Here is a 17,904-nt window from a genome sequence, read left to right as displayed (position 1 = left end):
TACGTGAATAGGAACTATCATTACTATTATGAGAAATGGGCTCAGAGTTCCCTGAGTAGTGTTGGTAAACTGATGGCAGGCACTGGATGGAGCCTGGAATCTGGTTAGAGGAGTTTGCAGAGGAGCATTAATAAGGGGATATGGTGTCTTTATCATGACCACAGAAAGGAAAAACCCTAGACTAGCAATCAAGGGCTCTGATGTCTGATTCTGGCTTTACACCAACTCACTGGATGATACTAGTCAAGTCAGCCCATCTCTCAGGGTTTCAATTAAGTTGGGAGTAGTATCATCTCAACTTGGGACTGTGAGAACCCAGTGAGGTCACATAGATGACATTGCTTGGAAAGGTAGGAAGAGCTTCATCAGCATGAGCTCCTGCCAGGCAGACTGCACTCAAAGAGAGAAAGGATGGGGCATGCTCCCTTCCCAAGCTTTCTGAAAAGGGCAGTGACACCACATGGTATGGATGGTTCACCATTATTTACAGGGCAATGAAAGGAAATGCAGACTTGATGCAGTTTTACTAGCATCTAGCATTTTCCTTTTAATAAATAGACTTTTTTCTGGATGTTGTCTTCTTAAGATGGTCTGAACAAGATGGAGGTGTGAGTGTTGACATGTGGAGAGCACTCCAAATGAAGGTTGAAACTCTTTGAAGGGTATTTGTTCCACCACATCTCTGCTCGCTGTTTCCCTTAATCTCCCTGCACTGTTGGAAAACCCAACTCGCATCCCTCCAGGCATCCAGCACCTCCTCCATGTGTCTAGGTTTCCTCCCCTGTGGCTCTCACCTGTGCCAGCAGCACAGGGAGGACAGAACCTGATTTCTAGAGTCACTGCAGTTGGTAGTCAGAGAAGACACAGTCTGAGAACTCTTTCACCCTGGGATTTTTTTTAATCTCAACTTGGGTTATTATTTATAAACCCTACTATCTCATTGGCCCTCAGTCCTCACCCTGCACCAATCAGTCAAGATGCTCTCAGTCCATCTTTTTCAACCATTGAATCTCTTCTAAACTTTAATTAAACTGTGAACTCTGAACACTGATGGAAATGGTCTTATGTGGAAACTTCTTTGCAAAATGGTTTTTGTCATATCTAACTAGTGAGAGTCAGTGTTGGTTGAACTTCTGCTTCAAACAAAGCAATAATTGGAGCTCTAGAAGATACAACATTGTGGAAAATGAAGTCTCTGTCTTCAAGGTTCTTATCTCATCTCTAGAGAGATTAAACATGGACATAAGAAAATTAAATTTAAAATATAGGTCAACGTGTAGTGAATTTCAACGTGATGGTATAAGTGGCGACTTCTACAAAGATGTGAAAAATTAGAAACCCCTGAGTCAGATCCAGCCCACATCATCTCTTGAAAAATCAAGAGATTTGGCAAACCTGACCAGCACTGGAGCATTTCACTAGCAGAGCAGTTGCCACCTTTTAGATGACATAGGACTTGGTCACAGCCCCCACCATCCCATGGTGTCCTCATCTGTACTTTGGCCCACTTCCCTCATTCACCTTACGTGCCTGACTCTTGTGGAAATTCTGAGTTCAAGAACCTGCCATTGTGGCTCAGAAGACAGAGCACTCATTGTAGGCTGGATAAGATCTCATGGACACGTGGGATTTCTCGTGGTTCTTGAAGTGAAGGTAGGATTTGGGTAGAGAGGAGAGGACTTTTCAAACAAGGTGAGATCAGAGGCGTAGAAGAGGAATATTCATCCAGGAGGCAGCAAACAGACCACCCAGCTGAGCTGAGAGTCTGTGTTGAGAAGTCATGGGACTAAAGAGTGGAAATGCAGACTGTGAAAGATTTTAGATGCCAGACTGAATTGATCGTGCCAACAATGAAGATCTCGTGAAGGTTTGTGGAGCTCAGGAGTACCCACAGGGAAGTGGTGTTTTAGGAAGATGCACAGGTGATACATAAAGAAGTGTTAGAAAGAAAAGAGATGAGAGGCAGCAACATCAGTTTAGAGGCTGATGCAGAAATCCAGGATTGAGGGCCAGAGTCTGAGCCTGGCTGGAAGCATCAGGAATGAGGGACAAACGATGGGGGAGACGCTATGAGGGAAGAACTGCCAGAGCCTATAACTGATGGACATGTGGGGTTGAGGGAAAGGAAGGAATCAAATAAGAATCTGCAGTGACCAGGCCTGTGGGAGGGGGAGGCATGCTGGATGCAAGACTGCAGGGAAGACTGTATCATCCTTTCCCAGCCAAGAATCTGCTGGAGGGGGCCTTCTTCCCAGTCCCTTCAAGAAAGACTCTCACCCGGGCCTTTCTCTCCCAGGAAAAAGATGTGACTCCAGATAAAAACCTACTGACCAAGGTGCGAGATGCTGCCCTGTGGCTGGAGACCTTGTCAGACACCAGGCCTGCCAAGTCTTCCCTCTCCACGACCTCCTCCGTTGCTGACTTCTTCCTGGCCCTAACCATCTGCAACTCCGTCATGGTCTCCACAACCACCGAACCCAGGCAGAGGGTGAGGACTGGTGATGATGGATGGTGAGGAGGGGGGATGTGAGGATGGGTAGGGGTGAGGGGTGAGATCCTGAACAGGGGGACAAGATGCTTGAACCCTAGCCACAGTGCCTCCATTTCATCCCTGTGAGACCTTGAACCTATCTCTTATCCTTGCTGGGCCTCAGTTTCCTCATTTTTAAATAAAATGTTAATAGTTATATGTGAGCTCTCTGTGTAGCTTTCAAATTTTGTGTCTATCTGTCTGCAAGGTAGATATTGAGTTAATATTTACTGTAGCACTTGCTACATACCAGGCTCCATGCTACACACTTCTGCATTATCGTTTAATCCTCACACCCCGACATCCCTGTGAGGTATGTCTTTGGATTTAACAAGTGAGGAGACAGTGGCTCAGAGAGCTTGAGTAACTTAACGAAGGATGTATGGTTAATACAGGGCAGAACCATCTGTATGACTCCATAATAATATCATAGTATACCAGTCTCTGCTTTTACATGGGGGTTAAAAAAAAAAACACCATATGTGATGTTCTGCCAGTTGGGAGATAATGCAGCTGGATGGCCATTTATGGAAGGTTATACTTGGAATTACTTTTCAGTACTGAAGATAGATTTGTCTTTATCCACAAACTCTCACCCAAGCTCCCTTGTGAGTAACTGATGAGAACATCGGGTGTTACCACTTGTGGCTATAAAATCAAGAAAAAGAAGGTTCACCCGAGCACCAAACCAGAGCCTCCCCTTATTACACTCAGATTCAGCCACTGCAAAGTCATGAAGTTGTCAGAAGTCTTCAAGGAGCTTTGGGAGGCAGGAAGCATTATCTGAGAAATTAACTCTATTTTTGAGAAAAGAAGAAGTACAATTTTTAGAAGGACAGCAGCCAACTCAATTCTCAAGTTAGCGGGGAGGCTTTAGCTGGCAGGTAGCTTGAGAGCCCAATCTCTGGAGTCAGGTAGACCCAGATCTGAGGCCTGGCTCTACTTCCTACACACTGGTGATCATGGCCAATTTATTTAACCTCTCTGTGCCTCGGTTTCCCCATCCATAAATTGAGATGATGATAGTATCCCCTAGAGTTGCTGGGAGGATGAAATGAGATGCTGCAAAGATACAGCAGACAAGCCTGTGGTAAGGGGTTCAGGGAATGTGAACTCTCACTGTGAGTCTGGCTTTTGTCTCCTTTTCTTTCCTTTGTCTGTGATCAGAATGGATGGTCCAAAGCTAGAGGAAAATGAGCATTGTTAATCCCTACAATGTCAGGTCTGGAAGGAAACAGCCTAACTCCCCCATGTTATAGGTAGGTAAACTGAGGCTCACAGAGTGGAGAAGACTTGCCCACAATCACAGAAGGCCCAAATAATCTACTTATTGCAAAATGACCCTCATATTCTGCCATAAGACAGCTTGATATTTTTCCCAACATTGACAGTAACATTCCACTTCCCTCCTTTGACTACAAGGTCACCGTGCCACCCTCGACCAAGGCTCTCGGGATGTCCCTGGAGAAGATTCAGCAGCTCTTCCAGAGGTTGAAGCTTTTGAACCTCAGCCAGTCATTCTCATCTACTGTGCCCTCTGACACTGACCTGGGGGAGAGTTTGGGGACCAACATGCCCATCACGGACTCTGATGAGAGAGACGACACGTCTGTGTGCAGTGGAGACTACTCCACTGATGGCGGTTATAGGAGCAGCACGTGGGACCAGGGCAACATCCTGGGGTCTGAGTCGGGCGCTTCCTTGGAGGAGGTGCTGGAGGCCCCAGGCCTAGGCCTGGCCAGCCCCGAGCTCTGTTACGAGGCCGAGAGCCCAGATGAGGCTGCCCTGGTGCATGCCGCCCATGCCTACAGCTTCACACTGGTGTCCCGGACGCCCGAGCAGGTGACCGTGCGCTTGCCCCAGGGCACCTGCCTTACCTTTGACGTCCTCTGCACCCTGGGTTTCGACTCTGTCAGGAAGAGAATGTCCGTGGTTGTGAGGCACCCGCTGACAGGTGAAATCGTTGTCTACACCAAAGGTGCTGACTCGGTTATCATGGACCTGCTGGAAGACCCAGCCTGCGGTGAGTCCCATGTCACCAGGGCTCCATGGTTTAAGAGGCAGTGTGGAATGGTAACGAGGAGCTCAAGTTACAGTGTCACTTAGTCCAGTGGTACCAACTGAAACACAGCCCCACAAGAATCTCTCCTCAAAGCAGCTTCCTTAAAACGCACTGCATTCTGCATCTCCTCGGCCTAGAGAATGACAGTGCTCCTTAGCTTATTAAAGACTCGGGGCAGTCTTGTAATAGAGAAACCTCTTTAACTGTGTTTATGCCGGTTTCTAGTTTTCTAAACTTGTTTAAACATGGCTTATCCATACACAATTTTTTTCACCAGGACATCTATTAACATACCCTAGAACACATTGTGGTCCCAACTCTTAGTTTTGGAGAGAAGACAACTGAACTCAGAGAGGAAAGTGACTGATGAGAGATGGCACAGCTAACTAGTGATAAATCCTAGGCCCAGGTCACCTGAATCCAGTTCTCAGCTCTCTGCATGCTGTCAGAATTCTGCACCATGCTCAGTGCACTCTGGGAAGCCCCAGGTGTCCCTCTTTATTATCCTTTTCCCCAGCCTCCCATGAATGGATTTTCATAAACTTGTGCCAAGCCAGAAAAATGTTCCAAAGTCCCTACATATCAGTGTCCAATTTTGGAGCAGCATGAATTAGTGTGCAGCCGCTTCTTGATTGCTAACGAGGAGAAGACAGTTATGGGACTATGATTCTCCCAGGATGGTAGATTCCAGCCAAGCTTTAGAATTGCCCAGGCAGCTCTGTGCCTCCTGCATTATCAGCTGTGGATCAGAGCCAAGAGGTTCATGGGGATTGATGAGTGTTTAGAATGGGAAGGGAGCTAATTAGGTCTCTTCATCCCCAGACTCTGGCAGACAAGTGAATTCGGTGTTTCTGAGTCAAGGGAGCCATGGCACTCTATCCCTGGGCAACAGCCATCCAAGCTGCCCTGGAGATGTTTTTTCATTTGTTCCTCACCCAATTCCAAAATGGATTAGAGATGCTTCCAATAAAAGACACATATACAATGTTACTGTAAGAATTGAGAAGCAATGCTTTGAAAAGGAGGGAAAAAGTAACCCAAGATTTAATATATTTACAGTGTTTGAACTTTCACTTTGACCCTGAGGTTCCTGGTAGCCTGAGCAAAAAGGTCAACTCAAAGTTACACAGGTGGAAGGCAAAAGAGTTTACTCTCAGGAGCTGATGTCTTTGAAAGTAAAACATTGTAGACAGTGCTCAATAAAACAATGCACAAATACTGTGCTTAAGGCACCAGGAAAACAGTAGCTCCTGGAAAATGAGAAAATAATCCTTGAAAGGATTTTTTATATTGCATGAAAACAGCCTTAGAATAGTATCATGGGAAAAATCAGAGCTTTGTTGGACTTCCTTATTCTTATGTTACTGTTAAGAAGTGTATTTTTAGGGTCCGGCCCGGTGGTATAGTGGTTAAGCTGGCGTGGTCTGCTTCGGCGGCCCGGGGTTCGCAGGTTTGGAACCCCGGGCATGGGCCTATGCACCACTCATCAAGCCATGCTGTGGCAGCATATCATATATAAAGCAGAGGAAGATTGGCATAAATGTTAGCTCAGGGCCAGTTTTCCTCAGGCAAAAAGAGGAGGATTGACAGCAGATGTTTGCTCAGGGCCGATCTTCCTCACCAAAAAGAAAAAAAAGAATTGTGTTTTTAATTTTGCATTATATGGAGAGATGGATGAGGTGCACAAAATATACTTAGGGCCTCTAAAGATCTCAATCCAGCTCTGGTAAAGAAGGATCCTGAAGCTTTTCCAAGCTCAGCTTTAGAAAGTGATGCAAGTGGTTAGTGACGTCTGTGACATCTTAGATAAAGGAAGCGGTGAGGCATCAATCCTGCCCCATACCCGCCAACCCAGGCTGAAACTTGCTTTTTATCTGATAGTTAAAGGTACTGGAAATTCAAGAGAAAAAGACACATTTCTTCTAAAAGAAAAGTATTATGTAGGATTTCATAAAGGGGACTTTGAGCAACACAGTGAAATATTTTTCACACTAGATTTATAGGAAATGCAAAAAATATTTTTCTAAGATGACTTCTTATATAGGAAGAAAGCCTAATTCAGCAAACCCGATGCGGTGAAGAACTTAACAATGGGAGTCAGGTCTCTAGCTCTCTTGGGACCTAACTTTATACAAGGACAGAGAAGGTGGCAGGTAGCATGTCTAAGACTTAGCAAACAGTTGGTCACCCAGATCTAAACTGGCCACATGGAAGACACCTTAGGTAACAACCGAGATTCAGACTCTGGTCCCTGATTCAGCAGGGCTTCAGCTGGCCCTGGGAATCTCTACTGTTTAAGTTCCCAGGTGATTCTGTTGCAAACAGGTGTTTGGGATCAATACCTCAGACAACCTACCTTCCTTAAATAGGACTCTTCTCAGCCAGGCTTTTGATGATCAGATTTAGAAAGCAGACAATTTAAGAACTCCTGGAGTCGTCACCTTCCAGGGCACCCTGACATTCAGGGGAGCTCCTCTATGGCGTGGGTTGTAAGGGGATTGCCCCTCTAAAGATCCAGAGTGTTAGGACCAGGGATCCCTAAGTATTTGTACATGACCTCATGGGGGACAATGACTATTTGACAGCGACTGACACTGATATGGAAAAGAAGGTGAGGAAAATCCGAGCCCGGACTCAGAAGCATCTAGACTTGTATGCAAGAGATGGCCTTCGAACACTGTGCATCGCCAAAAAGGTAAGAACAAATTCATCATTTAGTAATCGAAAGGCCTCAACGGTGATTCCATCTTTTCTATTTCTTTTTAGAAGACCCTTAATGTTGATTGTTTTAATATTTTCAAAATTAGCTATTCTGACTCACCACCGAGACCCATGACTTTGACAATTTTGCTGGGACAGAAATCTGAATGACAGGGTTCCGTATCAGTGTCGCTTTGTCATTCTCTGCTTTTCATTGTATATATAATTGGTAACCCATAACTCATAAAATAATTTTTTGATGTTATAGTTTTGCCGTCAAAGTATCCTCTTTAAAGTTTACATTATTTGCCTAGATTTGACATTTGGGAAATTTTATATGATCACATAAAGATCTAGATTTCAGGTTTCTCTTGAAAATTTAGAGGATCTGGCAAACTTATTATCTGCTCTTCCGTTCTTGAAGAGCAGATAATAGCTAGAGCCATGTGACAGCTGATCCCTTCAATGAGGGATATATTCTGCTGTGTTCTGTGGTTGGTCACAGTCCCCACATTCCCTATTGCATTGCCCTTGGCCCAGCTATAGTCATATAGATTACCCACCTCAGGCCCTGCAGTCTTTGATTTCACAGCCCCCGCAAGGGAGGCAAGAAAGAGAGCTATGAATCCCAGATAGGGGCATCTAATGAGGCCCCTAAAATCAGGTAGGGAAGCTATGATGGGCATACATTTTCTAGATGGCTAGAACTGGTTTCTCCTCCGTAAATCCCCAGAGCGCTTCATCTCTTTTATGGTGCTTAGTGCAACATAGAGTTTAAGAGCATCCTTTTTATCTGGATACAAGTCCCAATCTCACCGCATATCTGTTGTGTGACCTTCAGCAAGTTTCTTCACCTCTCTGAGTTTTGGATTTTCTTGTCTGTAAAATGGTGCTAGTGCTCCCTGCCTCATACAGTTGTCATGGAGATTAACTAAGGGAACACATGTACAGTGCCTGGGACAGTCACCAGCGCTTATTACTCTATAAATTGTAGTTATACCCTTACCATCTTCTATTTTCCATTGAAATTATTTGTACCTATTTTACTTCCCCTAATAAGACTGTGAATTCCTCAAGAACAAAGGGCCAACCTGTGTCCCCTTGGTTTTCCCTATAGTGCCATGTGCAGAGGGAAAATCAAGGAATATCTGATGCTTGGACAAAAGAATCATTCATTGCCGTAAGAGACAGTATGCATGCAATGCCAACAGAGGGGTCTAAAAGTGCTATGGGACTCCAAGGGAGGAAGATATGCCCTCTAGTTGGATTCTTCCAGCTATCGGGCACCTCTCATAGCTGGTGGAACAGTCTACCAGGCTATGCAGGGTCTGGCTGCTGCTTATCTCTCCAGCCTCATTGCTGGCTCCTCTCTACCTGGCCCTCCATCCTTCAGTCAACTGGTGTGTTCAAGGAACAGAAAGAAAGCCACGCTCATTGCTGTCTCATGGCCTTTGCACTTACCCCCCCCCCATGACTGAACCCTTCTCACTGGAGAGGGTTGCATGTCACCTTGTCTAAGAAACCTAAAGATTCAAATGAAATACCCCTCTTCCCACAGCTATCCCTCTACCCAGTCACACTCCATCACATTACCCTCTTCATTTTCTGTATAGAACTCTTTGAGCGGGCCAGCCCGGTGGCTTAGCGGTTAAGTGCTTGCACTCCGCTACGGGTGGCCCAGGTTCCGATCTCGGGCGCGCACCGACGCACCGCTTGTCTGGCCATGCTGAGGCGGCATCCCACATACAGGAACTAGGATGTGCAACTATGACATACAACTATCTACTGGGGCTTTGGGGAGAAAAAGGGAAAAAAAGGAGGAAGATTGGTAATAGATGTTAGCTTAGGGCCAGTCTTCCTCAGCAAAAAGAGGAGGATTGGCATGGATGTTAGCTCAGGGCTGATCTTCATCACACAAAAAAATAAAAATCTCCTTAAAAAAAAAAAAACCTCTTTGAAATGATGTGTTCTCTTAAATTATTTACTTGGATAATGTCTCTCACCCTCCACTAACACACAGGGATCTTATCTGTCTTGATCACGGCTATATCTCCAGTGTCCAGAGCATAGCAGGGGCTTGACAGACGTTTGGTGATAACAGAACATGAGGATCAATTCTTCATTGATTCATGCATTCAAAAAACAAAAATCATTGAGGAGAAAGCCCCATCTGATTGTGTAGTGAAGCTCAAACAGGCCCATAGGAGGCCCAGCATGTGGGAAGGGGGAGGGATTCGCCCAGAGCTGTGAATGAGCCTATTCCTGTCCCGTAGGTTGTAAGTGAAGAGGACTTCCAGCGATGGGCCAGTTTCTGGCATGAGGCTGAGGCGTCCCTCGACAACAGAGACGAGCTTCTAATGCAGGCGGCAGAGCATCTGGAGAATCAACTCACCTTGCTCGGTAGCTAAAAATAATTGTCATCATTAAATGGAAAAAAGGAATCCTGCAAGCTAGGAAAGGAGTTCTGGGCCCTGATTCTGACACTGCTGCAGACGTGTCTCAATTAGGAGCCTTCCCTGAGGTGCCCTTCCAGGTATTTGGCACAAAAGGGATGTGCCAAAACCCAGGCCAAACTCGACACAGAGCTTCCTGAGGGTGCCCCAGGAGCTCTCCTGTCCTCCCTGCTGGATGAAGCCTAGGAGTTGGGTTGCTTCTCCTCTATTCATTTGAATGCTTGTTGAGCACCTACCATGTGCCAAGGAGCACGGTAGGCATGGGGCTATAACAGGGAACGAGAGTCACAGGCCAGACCCTCCCAGAGCTCAGAGGTTAGGGAGGAAACTGGATGATTAAACAGGTAATTTCAACAGAGGGTAATGAGGGCGGGGCTGGAAGATGTACATGGTGGGATGAAGGCACAAAGTGTAAGGTGCCAACCTCACCTAGGGCCAAGGAGGGTACAGGAAGGTTGGAAATGAGCAGAGAAGAGGAGCTGGTCAGGCAAAGGGGGAGAGTATTCCAGGCGGATGGAAGGCCCCAAATGAAGGCCTGGAGGTGAGAAAGTCTGGGCCAGCTAGAAAATCAGAGGTCTGGGATGGCTGGATCACGGAGTGTGGGGAAGAAATGATGTAAGGTGAGAGAGGTCAGCAGGACTCAGATTATGAAGGGCCGCGTAAATCATATGCTGAAAGTTTGGAGAGGGGAAGGGGGTAAAAGCAGGGCAAATTTGTGCTTTACAAAGATTACTCCAGCTGCTGGATAGAAGTTATATTGATACGCTTGGGGAAAGATGAAAAGCATGGACACCAATTAAGAGACAGTGTTGTATTTCTGTTGGAGGAAAAGTATTGCAAAGGAAGAAGGGGGAGGCTTTATTTATCAGGATTAATCTCCTTAGCTTGGGAGCAAGATCTAGGAAAGGCGAGGCCTGAACACCATGCACAGACTGGCCACATGGCCAAGCCTTCTTTCATCCTGGGAGCATTGTTGACCTTCTTCCCCCACCGCCTCCCCCCGAGGTTTCTTTTGTTTTGGGGGAGCACTCTGGTCTCAGTTGTTGAGAAGTGCTCCTCAGCTGGTTCTGCATGAAAGAGAACACACTTGTCGGGACCTGTCGGCTTCCCTGGCTGGGACAGGCTTTCACAACCCTCCTGTTTCATTTTCTCTTTCACACAAATAAATATGTTTTTCCTCTTCTCTTCTTCACTCTGCGTCCCTGTAATATAAATCAGCTTCCAAGTCTCACCTTCCAGGCTAAGCCTTGGAGGGAAAGGTGAGGATCGAGCCATCACTTTTCATGGGGTTGTTTATCTGAGCATTTGGGCCTGAAATACAAAACAGGCACATTTCGGGGGAGAGAGGTTAGTTTTCTCCCTCAAGGTGGCTTCAGAAGGAGAGGACTGGGCTAGGAAGAGATTTCATCTTACCACCAGGAAACTGCCGTGCCATTAAAAGCGGCATTGCATTCACGCTGGGTCCCGCAATATGAAATGATTTTTCAATATGCATCCAGCGTAACTGCTTTGCCAACCTAGTGTCACTCAGGATTATTAAAAGAAATGAACTGCCTTGCTCCTGCCCAGAGTGAAATGGGCAGCCATTAGTCTGTGCTCTGAAATGAATCTCAATTTAAATGCAGATTTATTTTGGCTTAATCACTTAGCAACTATTCGATATTTGGGTATCTATTCATCAGGGTTGGTACAAAGTTTGAGATCATTCAGAATTATGGAATCTGCATATTTAATTTCCTCCAAGAATATTATCAAAAACCTGATATTAATTCTGCTGTGAGCGGTCACAGAGCAAAGATCTCAGTCTCTCCGCTTCCCTCCACCCCCATTGCTGCCCTGCGGGTCCAGGCTACCGCCAGCTCTCCTCTGCACTCCTGCTCAGCCTCCAACTAACTGTTGGCCCTGAATCTCCTCTTGCTGCCTCCAATCTCCAATCTGTCCTCTAGAGTGATCTTAAAACTCAAAACTGGCCCTGTCGCTCTCCAACTTAACTCCCTTCTGTAGCTTTCTTGGCTACCAAATGAATTCCAGATCCCTAATGCCCTGACAAGGCTCTGCATGATCCAGCACCTTACCGCCCTTCCTGATCTCGTCTCTCACCCCACTATGTGTCGTCTTCCATTCTGACCTTTGGGCCTTTACACAAACTGATCCCTCCGCCTGGAATTCTCCTCCTTCCTCATCTCTTGGCTTTATCTTCCAGGTTTGTGCTTAAATGGCACTTCCTCAACAAGGCCTCCTTTGACCTTCAGGATGAAGTTCAGGTCTCTGATAAATGTTAGCATGGCACCCTGGGCTTCTCTCCTCGTATAGCTCGTATACCTCATATAGCTTCTTTCCTCATATAGTTATAAATCCTTATTCAACAAGCCTTTGAGCTTCGAAAGGGTAGGGACCAGGTCTGTCTATTTCACTGCTGTATCCTGGGGACTTAGCACAGGCTAGAACACGGAAGATATTTAATAATCATTGCCTGGCTTGACAGGGCTTTGGGGAAATTAAGCAGCTACTTTTGCACCATAAATGTGAGCTCTGGTGTCTTTGATCATTCCAGGAGCCACAGGGATTGAAGACCGGCTGCAGGAAGGAGTTCCAGACACAATCGCTGCTCTGCGGGAGGCGGGGATCCAGCTCTGGGTCTTGACTGGAGATAAGCAGGAGACAGCGGTCAACATCGCCTATTCCTGCAGACTGTTAGATCAGACCGACACTGTTTACTCCATTAATACAGAGAGTCAGGTGAGGCCAAAGTAAGGCCCAGATGTTTAAGTGCAAGGCATCCCCTAGGCCAACAGGAGACAGGCTTATGGGTGGGATTTGGGTACACAAGGGAAGCACCCCTACCCCAATATCTTGGAGCTCAGAGGGCCCTGGAAGTCATCCAGTCCAACATCTTCTGCCCCACACATGGTTGACCAGTCTATTTATGTTACATCTAGTGGTACATATTAGAAAGTTTTGCCTCTCCTGAATTCCACCCTTGGCCCACTCTCCCCATTCTACAGATGAGGAAACTGAAGTCCACTGGGGCTGTCACCTGCCCAAGGTCACCCTGGTAGTGGCTGATAGAAAGACTAAATCTAGAATGCTGTCCTCTTGCCAGACCAGTGCTATTTGTATTACGCCATGTTGTTTGCTCATAGAAACTCAATTGTTCATTTCTTGTACTTTGGATTAACTCATCCATTGAAAAAGCCCCAATTAATCTGAAATTATTCTGAGTTTAAAATTTCAGCTCCCATTTGTATGTCAAATTGGTTTGCCATGGAATAAAACTTGGAGGGAATGATACACGAGACCAGTATGTTTTGATGGGGTGGGAGAGAGAAAGAGATAAGCAAAGTCCTAAAACTGCAATTTTCAACCGGAATAGGTTGTGAGTGGCAGGGAGAGAGGTTTGGAGAGAGGGCTGTGTAAAGCCTAAAGAAGCATATTCAAGGTTGTAATACAATTTTATATCTAGGAGGAAAATTCTGTTTTCACAACGCTAACTGCAGAAGGTAAAGTTCCACTACCTTCTTGGCTGATGACTATGGGAAGTAGGCATTGCAATATATGCTCCTATCAAAAGGGAGCAGGAAAGCACGGTATTGCAGGGGTGGTGGGCACCTGGAGACTAGGGCCTGCCATGGGCAAAAGGATAGAGAAGAGGGAAGAAGGTGGGAAAGGGAAAGAACGGCGCAGCAAAAGAGGCAGAGAAGATGATGGAATCTCTTCCAGTTTTGCCTGAGGCTGATCTGGACCCAGAATAGAAGTTTGGGAGGTTTAAATTTGGTTTTTATTTCATGAAGAATCCACATACACATATTAAAAAAAAAAAGAAAGAAAGGTAGAGTGTACTATGAAAAGTGCCTCAGGCCCTTTAGATGAATTGGAAAAATCATTTACTTTCTTGTCGGGTGCGCAGATTATGCTATGATTAGATTAAACCCCAATGAATTTTCAAAAGGAACATAATCTCGTGGAAATGTTTGGCATTAATATTATGCTTATGAAAGAAAGTAATTTGCAGCTTGCCTGAGTGCTTGATCCCTGTAATCCCTGTTGATGTTTGCCTGCCCCGCTTGCAATGATCATTTCAGTCCAGGTGATTCCAGAAGGAGGACGTTGGCAAACATGTGAGTCAGGCAGCCTGAGGGGAATGGAGTGGGCTTCTCTGGGTTCTGTTAAATGCAACGTGCTCCTGCAGGAAGCTGAAGATGTTTGAAAATTAATTAGCCAAATTTCCTAAGGAGCAGTGGGCCACACTCCATGTTGAGTTAAGTCTCTGTCAACTCTTTTAAATCTGCCTGGGACCCTCCAAGATGGTGCCTGAATGTTAGGCCCTGCCCACACCCCTGGGCCCTCTAAACCCATGGGATTAGTCTTTCTCATCCCCTTGTCTGGGAAAAAGTGGTGGGTGCATAGATATGTTAAGACAGACACTGGGGAAATCCATTCTAAATCTCAGATTTATTTTAACCCTAGTTTAATGTAATTACGTATTCAGTGGATGTTTCCTCCAAGGGTTTTAACCTGCCTAATTCATTAAAAATTGATTTAGGGCTACTGTTTCTTTGTTATGCATCTTAAAGATATAAGCAAGTTATGGGACCTAGCTCGACCTCAGGGTTCTCATCCATAAGATGAGGGAATTACTAACCCATCCCTGAAGTGTTGCTCTGTCAAGGAATTTTAGAAGGGACTACAGTAATAGATAGGAATTAGTAATAGCAACTATTATGGTTATTATTAATAACATATATTGAAGGCTTAATATGGTCCAGATACCATACCTCTCTGGACTTCATTCTCCTCATCTGTAAAATAGGTATTAAAAAGATTTATTTCAGAGGCTATTGGGAGGATTAAATAAGAACATAGAAGAAAAATAATTAGCACAGTATTTGTATTAGTTAACAAATTACCCCAAAACTGAGCAGCTGAAAACAGCAGATATTTATTACCCCACAGTTTCTGTGGGTTAGGAGTCCAGGAGTGGCTTAGCTGGGTACCTCTGGTTCAAGGTCTCTCCTGAGGTTGCAGTCAAGCTGTCAGTCAGGGTTGTGGGCTCATCTAAAGGCTTCACTGGGGGGGTCATTTGAGAATGGAGAGGAGTCCTTCTTCCAAGCTCATGGACATGATTGTTGGCAAGCCTCATTTCCTCTCCATGTGGGCCTCTGTACAGAGCTGCTCCGCAACACGGCAGCTCATGTTCCCCAGGGCAAGCCATCCGAGACAGAGTGAGAAAGAGTGTGCCAAATCAGTATCCACAGTCTTTTTATAAACTAACGTGGGAAGTGACATCCCATCACTTTTGCAGAATTCTCTTCATTAGGAAGGAGTCACTAGTCGTAACCCACACTCAAGGGGAAGAGATTACACAAGGGCATGAATACCAGGAAGTGGAGATCATTGAGAACCATTTTAGAGGCTGCCTACCACAATACCTGACATATACTAAATATTAAATGAACGGGAACTATTGTGATTATTACATGGAAAATTTGAAATAAGTAAAATCAGAGATTTTATCTTGAAGCTTACATCTCCAATGACTTGCCGCAGTCATATGTTGGAGGAATGTCCATAATTTGTCCCAACCCCAACTTCCAGCAAGGACTATCTTGATCTCTTTCCCAGATAAGTGCTCCTGGAACTACTTCCTGTGGCCCCTCTGGGTTCTGTGCACACCCTATTGCCTGCAACACTTGGTTTAGCATCCCCTAAAGGAAGACTCCAGAATAATGAACTGCAGTTCTACTCACTCTAGAAGAAATTATTCCAGACAGTCTCAGAGGCTTCTAGATCAATGGTCCCCAAACGTGTCATTTCAACAACCTTTACAATTTTGGCCAAAATCCACATTACCTGTTCTTTGTTTAATGATTTCATTTAAATGGACTCAATATGAACATTTTAAAATTTATTTTTAGAAGAAATTTTTGGCACTACAGTAAATGAAAAATCATCATCCCTTGCCATGGATAAAAGAACACTGCTAAACAAAGATCATGTGAAGAAAACAATGCTATTCAAACTGGTAATACAGTGGACTGCCACAGCTTTTCTCTATATTATAAAGTGATGGTTACAGAAGTTAAAGATGTATTAAGGATACATTTAGAACCCAAATCTGACTTTATCTTTGATATAATCAAAAGTAATGGAGGAGAATTAATAAGAGCAAGTAAATTCTTCACTCTTTCAAGGAAACATCAGAAAAAAGTCAATAAGAAGTTTCTTTAAATCAGTAAGACTTTCACATCCATCGTCGGTTTTAACCAATCTCACCAACACATTCATACCAACGGATAAACATGTAGTCAATGTATTTTTTCAATTAAGAAGTCACGGTTCAGGGAGTAATGATCTGCCTCCACTGCTAAGTTGGATGACCTTGAGCAAGTTACTGATGATTTCACTGTTTCAGTTCATCTCTAAACTAAAGTCAGTAATGCCCACCCAACCTACCACACCAGGATGGCCTGAGGAAGAAAGGAAAACTGAAGTGACTTGTGAGATATAGAAAATACCATACTGTATGACATATTGTCTTTATTTTCCCCTCATATTAGTATTATTTATCATCTTATACCATCCCTGAATCAGTCCCCATCTTGCTGAGCTATTTCACTCCCACTCCCAAGCAGTCTCTCCTATTTTGGCCATTAATTTGGTTCCAAATTAATACTGCTTTGATGCTGTTTGAAATACTGCAGAGAAATGTAAAAATCGGAGGATGATACCTAGGTAATCTCTGTGGTGGTAGAGTCTTATAACTACTTTACTGAAGGATAAAGTGAGATTTTTAACCTGTGTTTCCAATGTTGCTTCCTAATACCATATTTATTATTCTGACTCTTTATAGGAAACCTGTGAATCCATCCTCAACTGTGCCTTGGAAGAGGTAAAGCAATTTCATGAACTGCGAAAGCCAGACCACAAGCTCTTCGGGTTCCGCCTACCTTCTGAGACATCACTGCCCACCTCAGAAGCGGCAGCTCCAAACATTGGATTGGTCATCGATGGAAAGACATTGAATACCATTTTCCAGGGAAAGCTGGAGGAGAAGTTTCTGGAGTTGACTCAGTATTGCCGGTCTGTCCTGTGCTGCCGCTCAACCCCCCTCCAGAAGAGTATGGTAGTCAAGTTGGTGCGAGACAAGTTGAGCGTCATGACCCTTTCCATAGGTACCCGTCATGCTGAGTGTGGGTGGCAGCTTCACAAGGCTGATCTGACAAGAGGCCTGGACCAGAGGTGGGAGGTCAGGTATCAAAGTCAGGATGCTCAGGCTGAAGGTCATTGTCTTAGAGAGAGAGAGTTCAAAGTGACAGTCAACCTGTGGCAGCCAGGAGATGAAGCAGAGGCTAAGTAGAGTGGGAGGGTGAATCAAACTTCTCAGGAATTAGCAGGTCAGCTAAGGAAAAATCAGGACTTGGATGGAGGTCAAAGCCAACAGGGGCCTCAAATTCAGAACATGTAGGGAGCTCAACAATATACACTCAGGCCAACTCAATTCTGGGAATGCAGACCATTTTCCCTTCAATATTGAACACATTGCATGGCTCTATGAGCCTCAGGTGTTTGTGGATTTGATGTTCTGCTAAGTGTTGATGGCTGGTGGGGAGATTTTAAAAGCTGGGTCTGTCCCATATTCAATTTCGTATGTTCATTCCTAAATACAAATCCCAGCACAAAACATACCCTCAATAAATGCTGGCTTGTCGGTTGGTGATGAATTCCTTCTAAGAGACTAAAATTAGTCACGGTTGAGGCAGAGAAATAAGAACTGTACTTACTTCAAACCTTCCAAGAACAACCAAACCTGGGTTACAAGAATCTTCATGATCTCTTCTCCATTAACTCTTCAGCCATCTTTCTCATCACAGCCTTCCTCTCCCCAACATCCAGCACTCCATGTTCCAACTGCTTACCATTCTCCATCAGCCTTGTCCTGTCTCCCTCACTTCCAGGCCTTTGCATGAGCTATTTCCTTTGTAAAACTCTCCTCCCTCCAATCCCACCTCACCTTCCTCTTCTCTGGGAGCTCCTGCGGCACACAGCCCTCGGAGCTCCAAAGCACTGTTACGCTTTCTATGATGGCCTGCTCAGTAGACTATGAGTTCCTCAAGGAGAGGGACAATGACAGTCTTATTCACCATTTCATCCCATACCCA

General features: G+C 45.0%; 1 protein-coding gene across 5 annotated transcripts in view; it reads left to right on the top strand.

The window, feature by feature from the left end:
- The window catches only part of ATP10B (ATPase phospholipid transporting 10B (putative)), a 305,435-nt gene that overhangs the window by 258,423 nt on the left and 29,108 nt on the right, over nucleotides 1–17,904 (top strand). For all 5 annotated transcript variants that reach the window (XM_058545355.1, XM_058545345.1, XM_058545378.1 and 2 more), the window contains 6 exons: nucleotides 2,297–2,488; nucleotides 3,953–4,553; nucleotides 7,178–7,287; nucleotides 9,566–9,692; nucleotides 12,300–12,484; nucleotides 16,596–16,917. In XM_058545355.1, coding sequence (XP_058401338.1) covers nucleotides 2,297–2,488; nucleotides 3,953–4,553; nucleotides 7,178–7,287; nucleotides 9,566–9,692; nucleotides 12,300–12,484; nucleotides 16,596–16,917 — 1,537 coding nt within the window. The remainder of the gene's footprint in view (nucleotides 1–2,296; nucleotides 2,489–3,952; nucleotides 4,554–7,177; nucleotides 7,288–9,565; nucleotides 9,693–12,299; nucleotides 12,485–16,595; nucleotides 16,918–17,904) is intronic.

The sequence above is a fragment of the Diceros bicornis genome, chromosome 1, assembly GCF_020826845.1.
Source record: "Diceros bicornis minor isolate mBicDic1 chromosome 1, mDicBic1.mat.cur, whole genome shotgun sequence".
Taxonomy (NCBI): domain Eukaryota; kingdom Metazoa; phylum Chordata; class Mammalia; order Perissodactyla; family Rhinocerotidae; genus Diceros; species Diceros bicornis.
The sequence above is the reverse complement of the archived record's forward strand: the minus strand, read 5'-3'. Positions and strand labels throughout refer to the sequence as shown.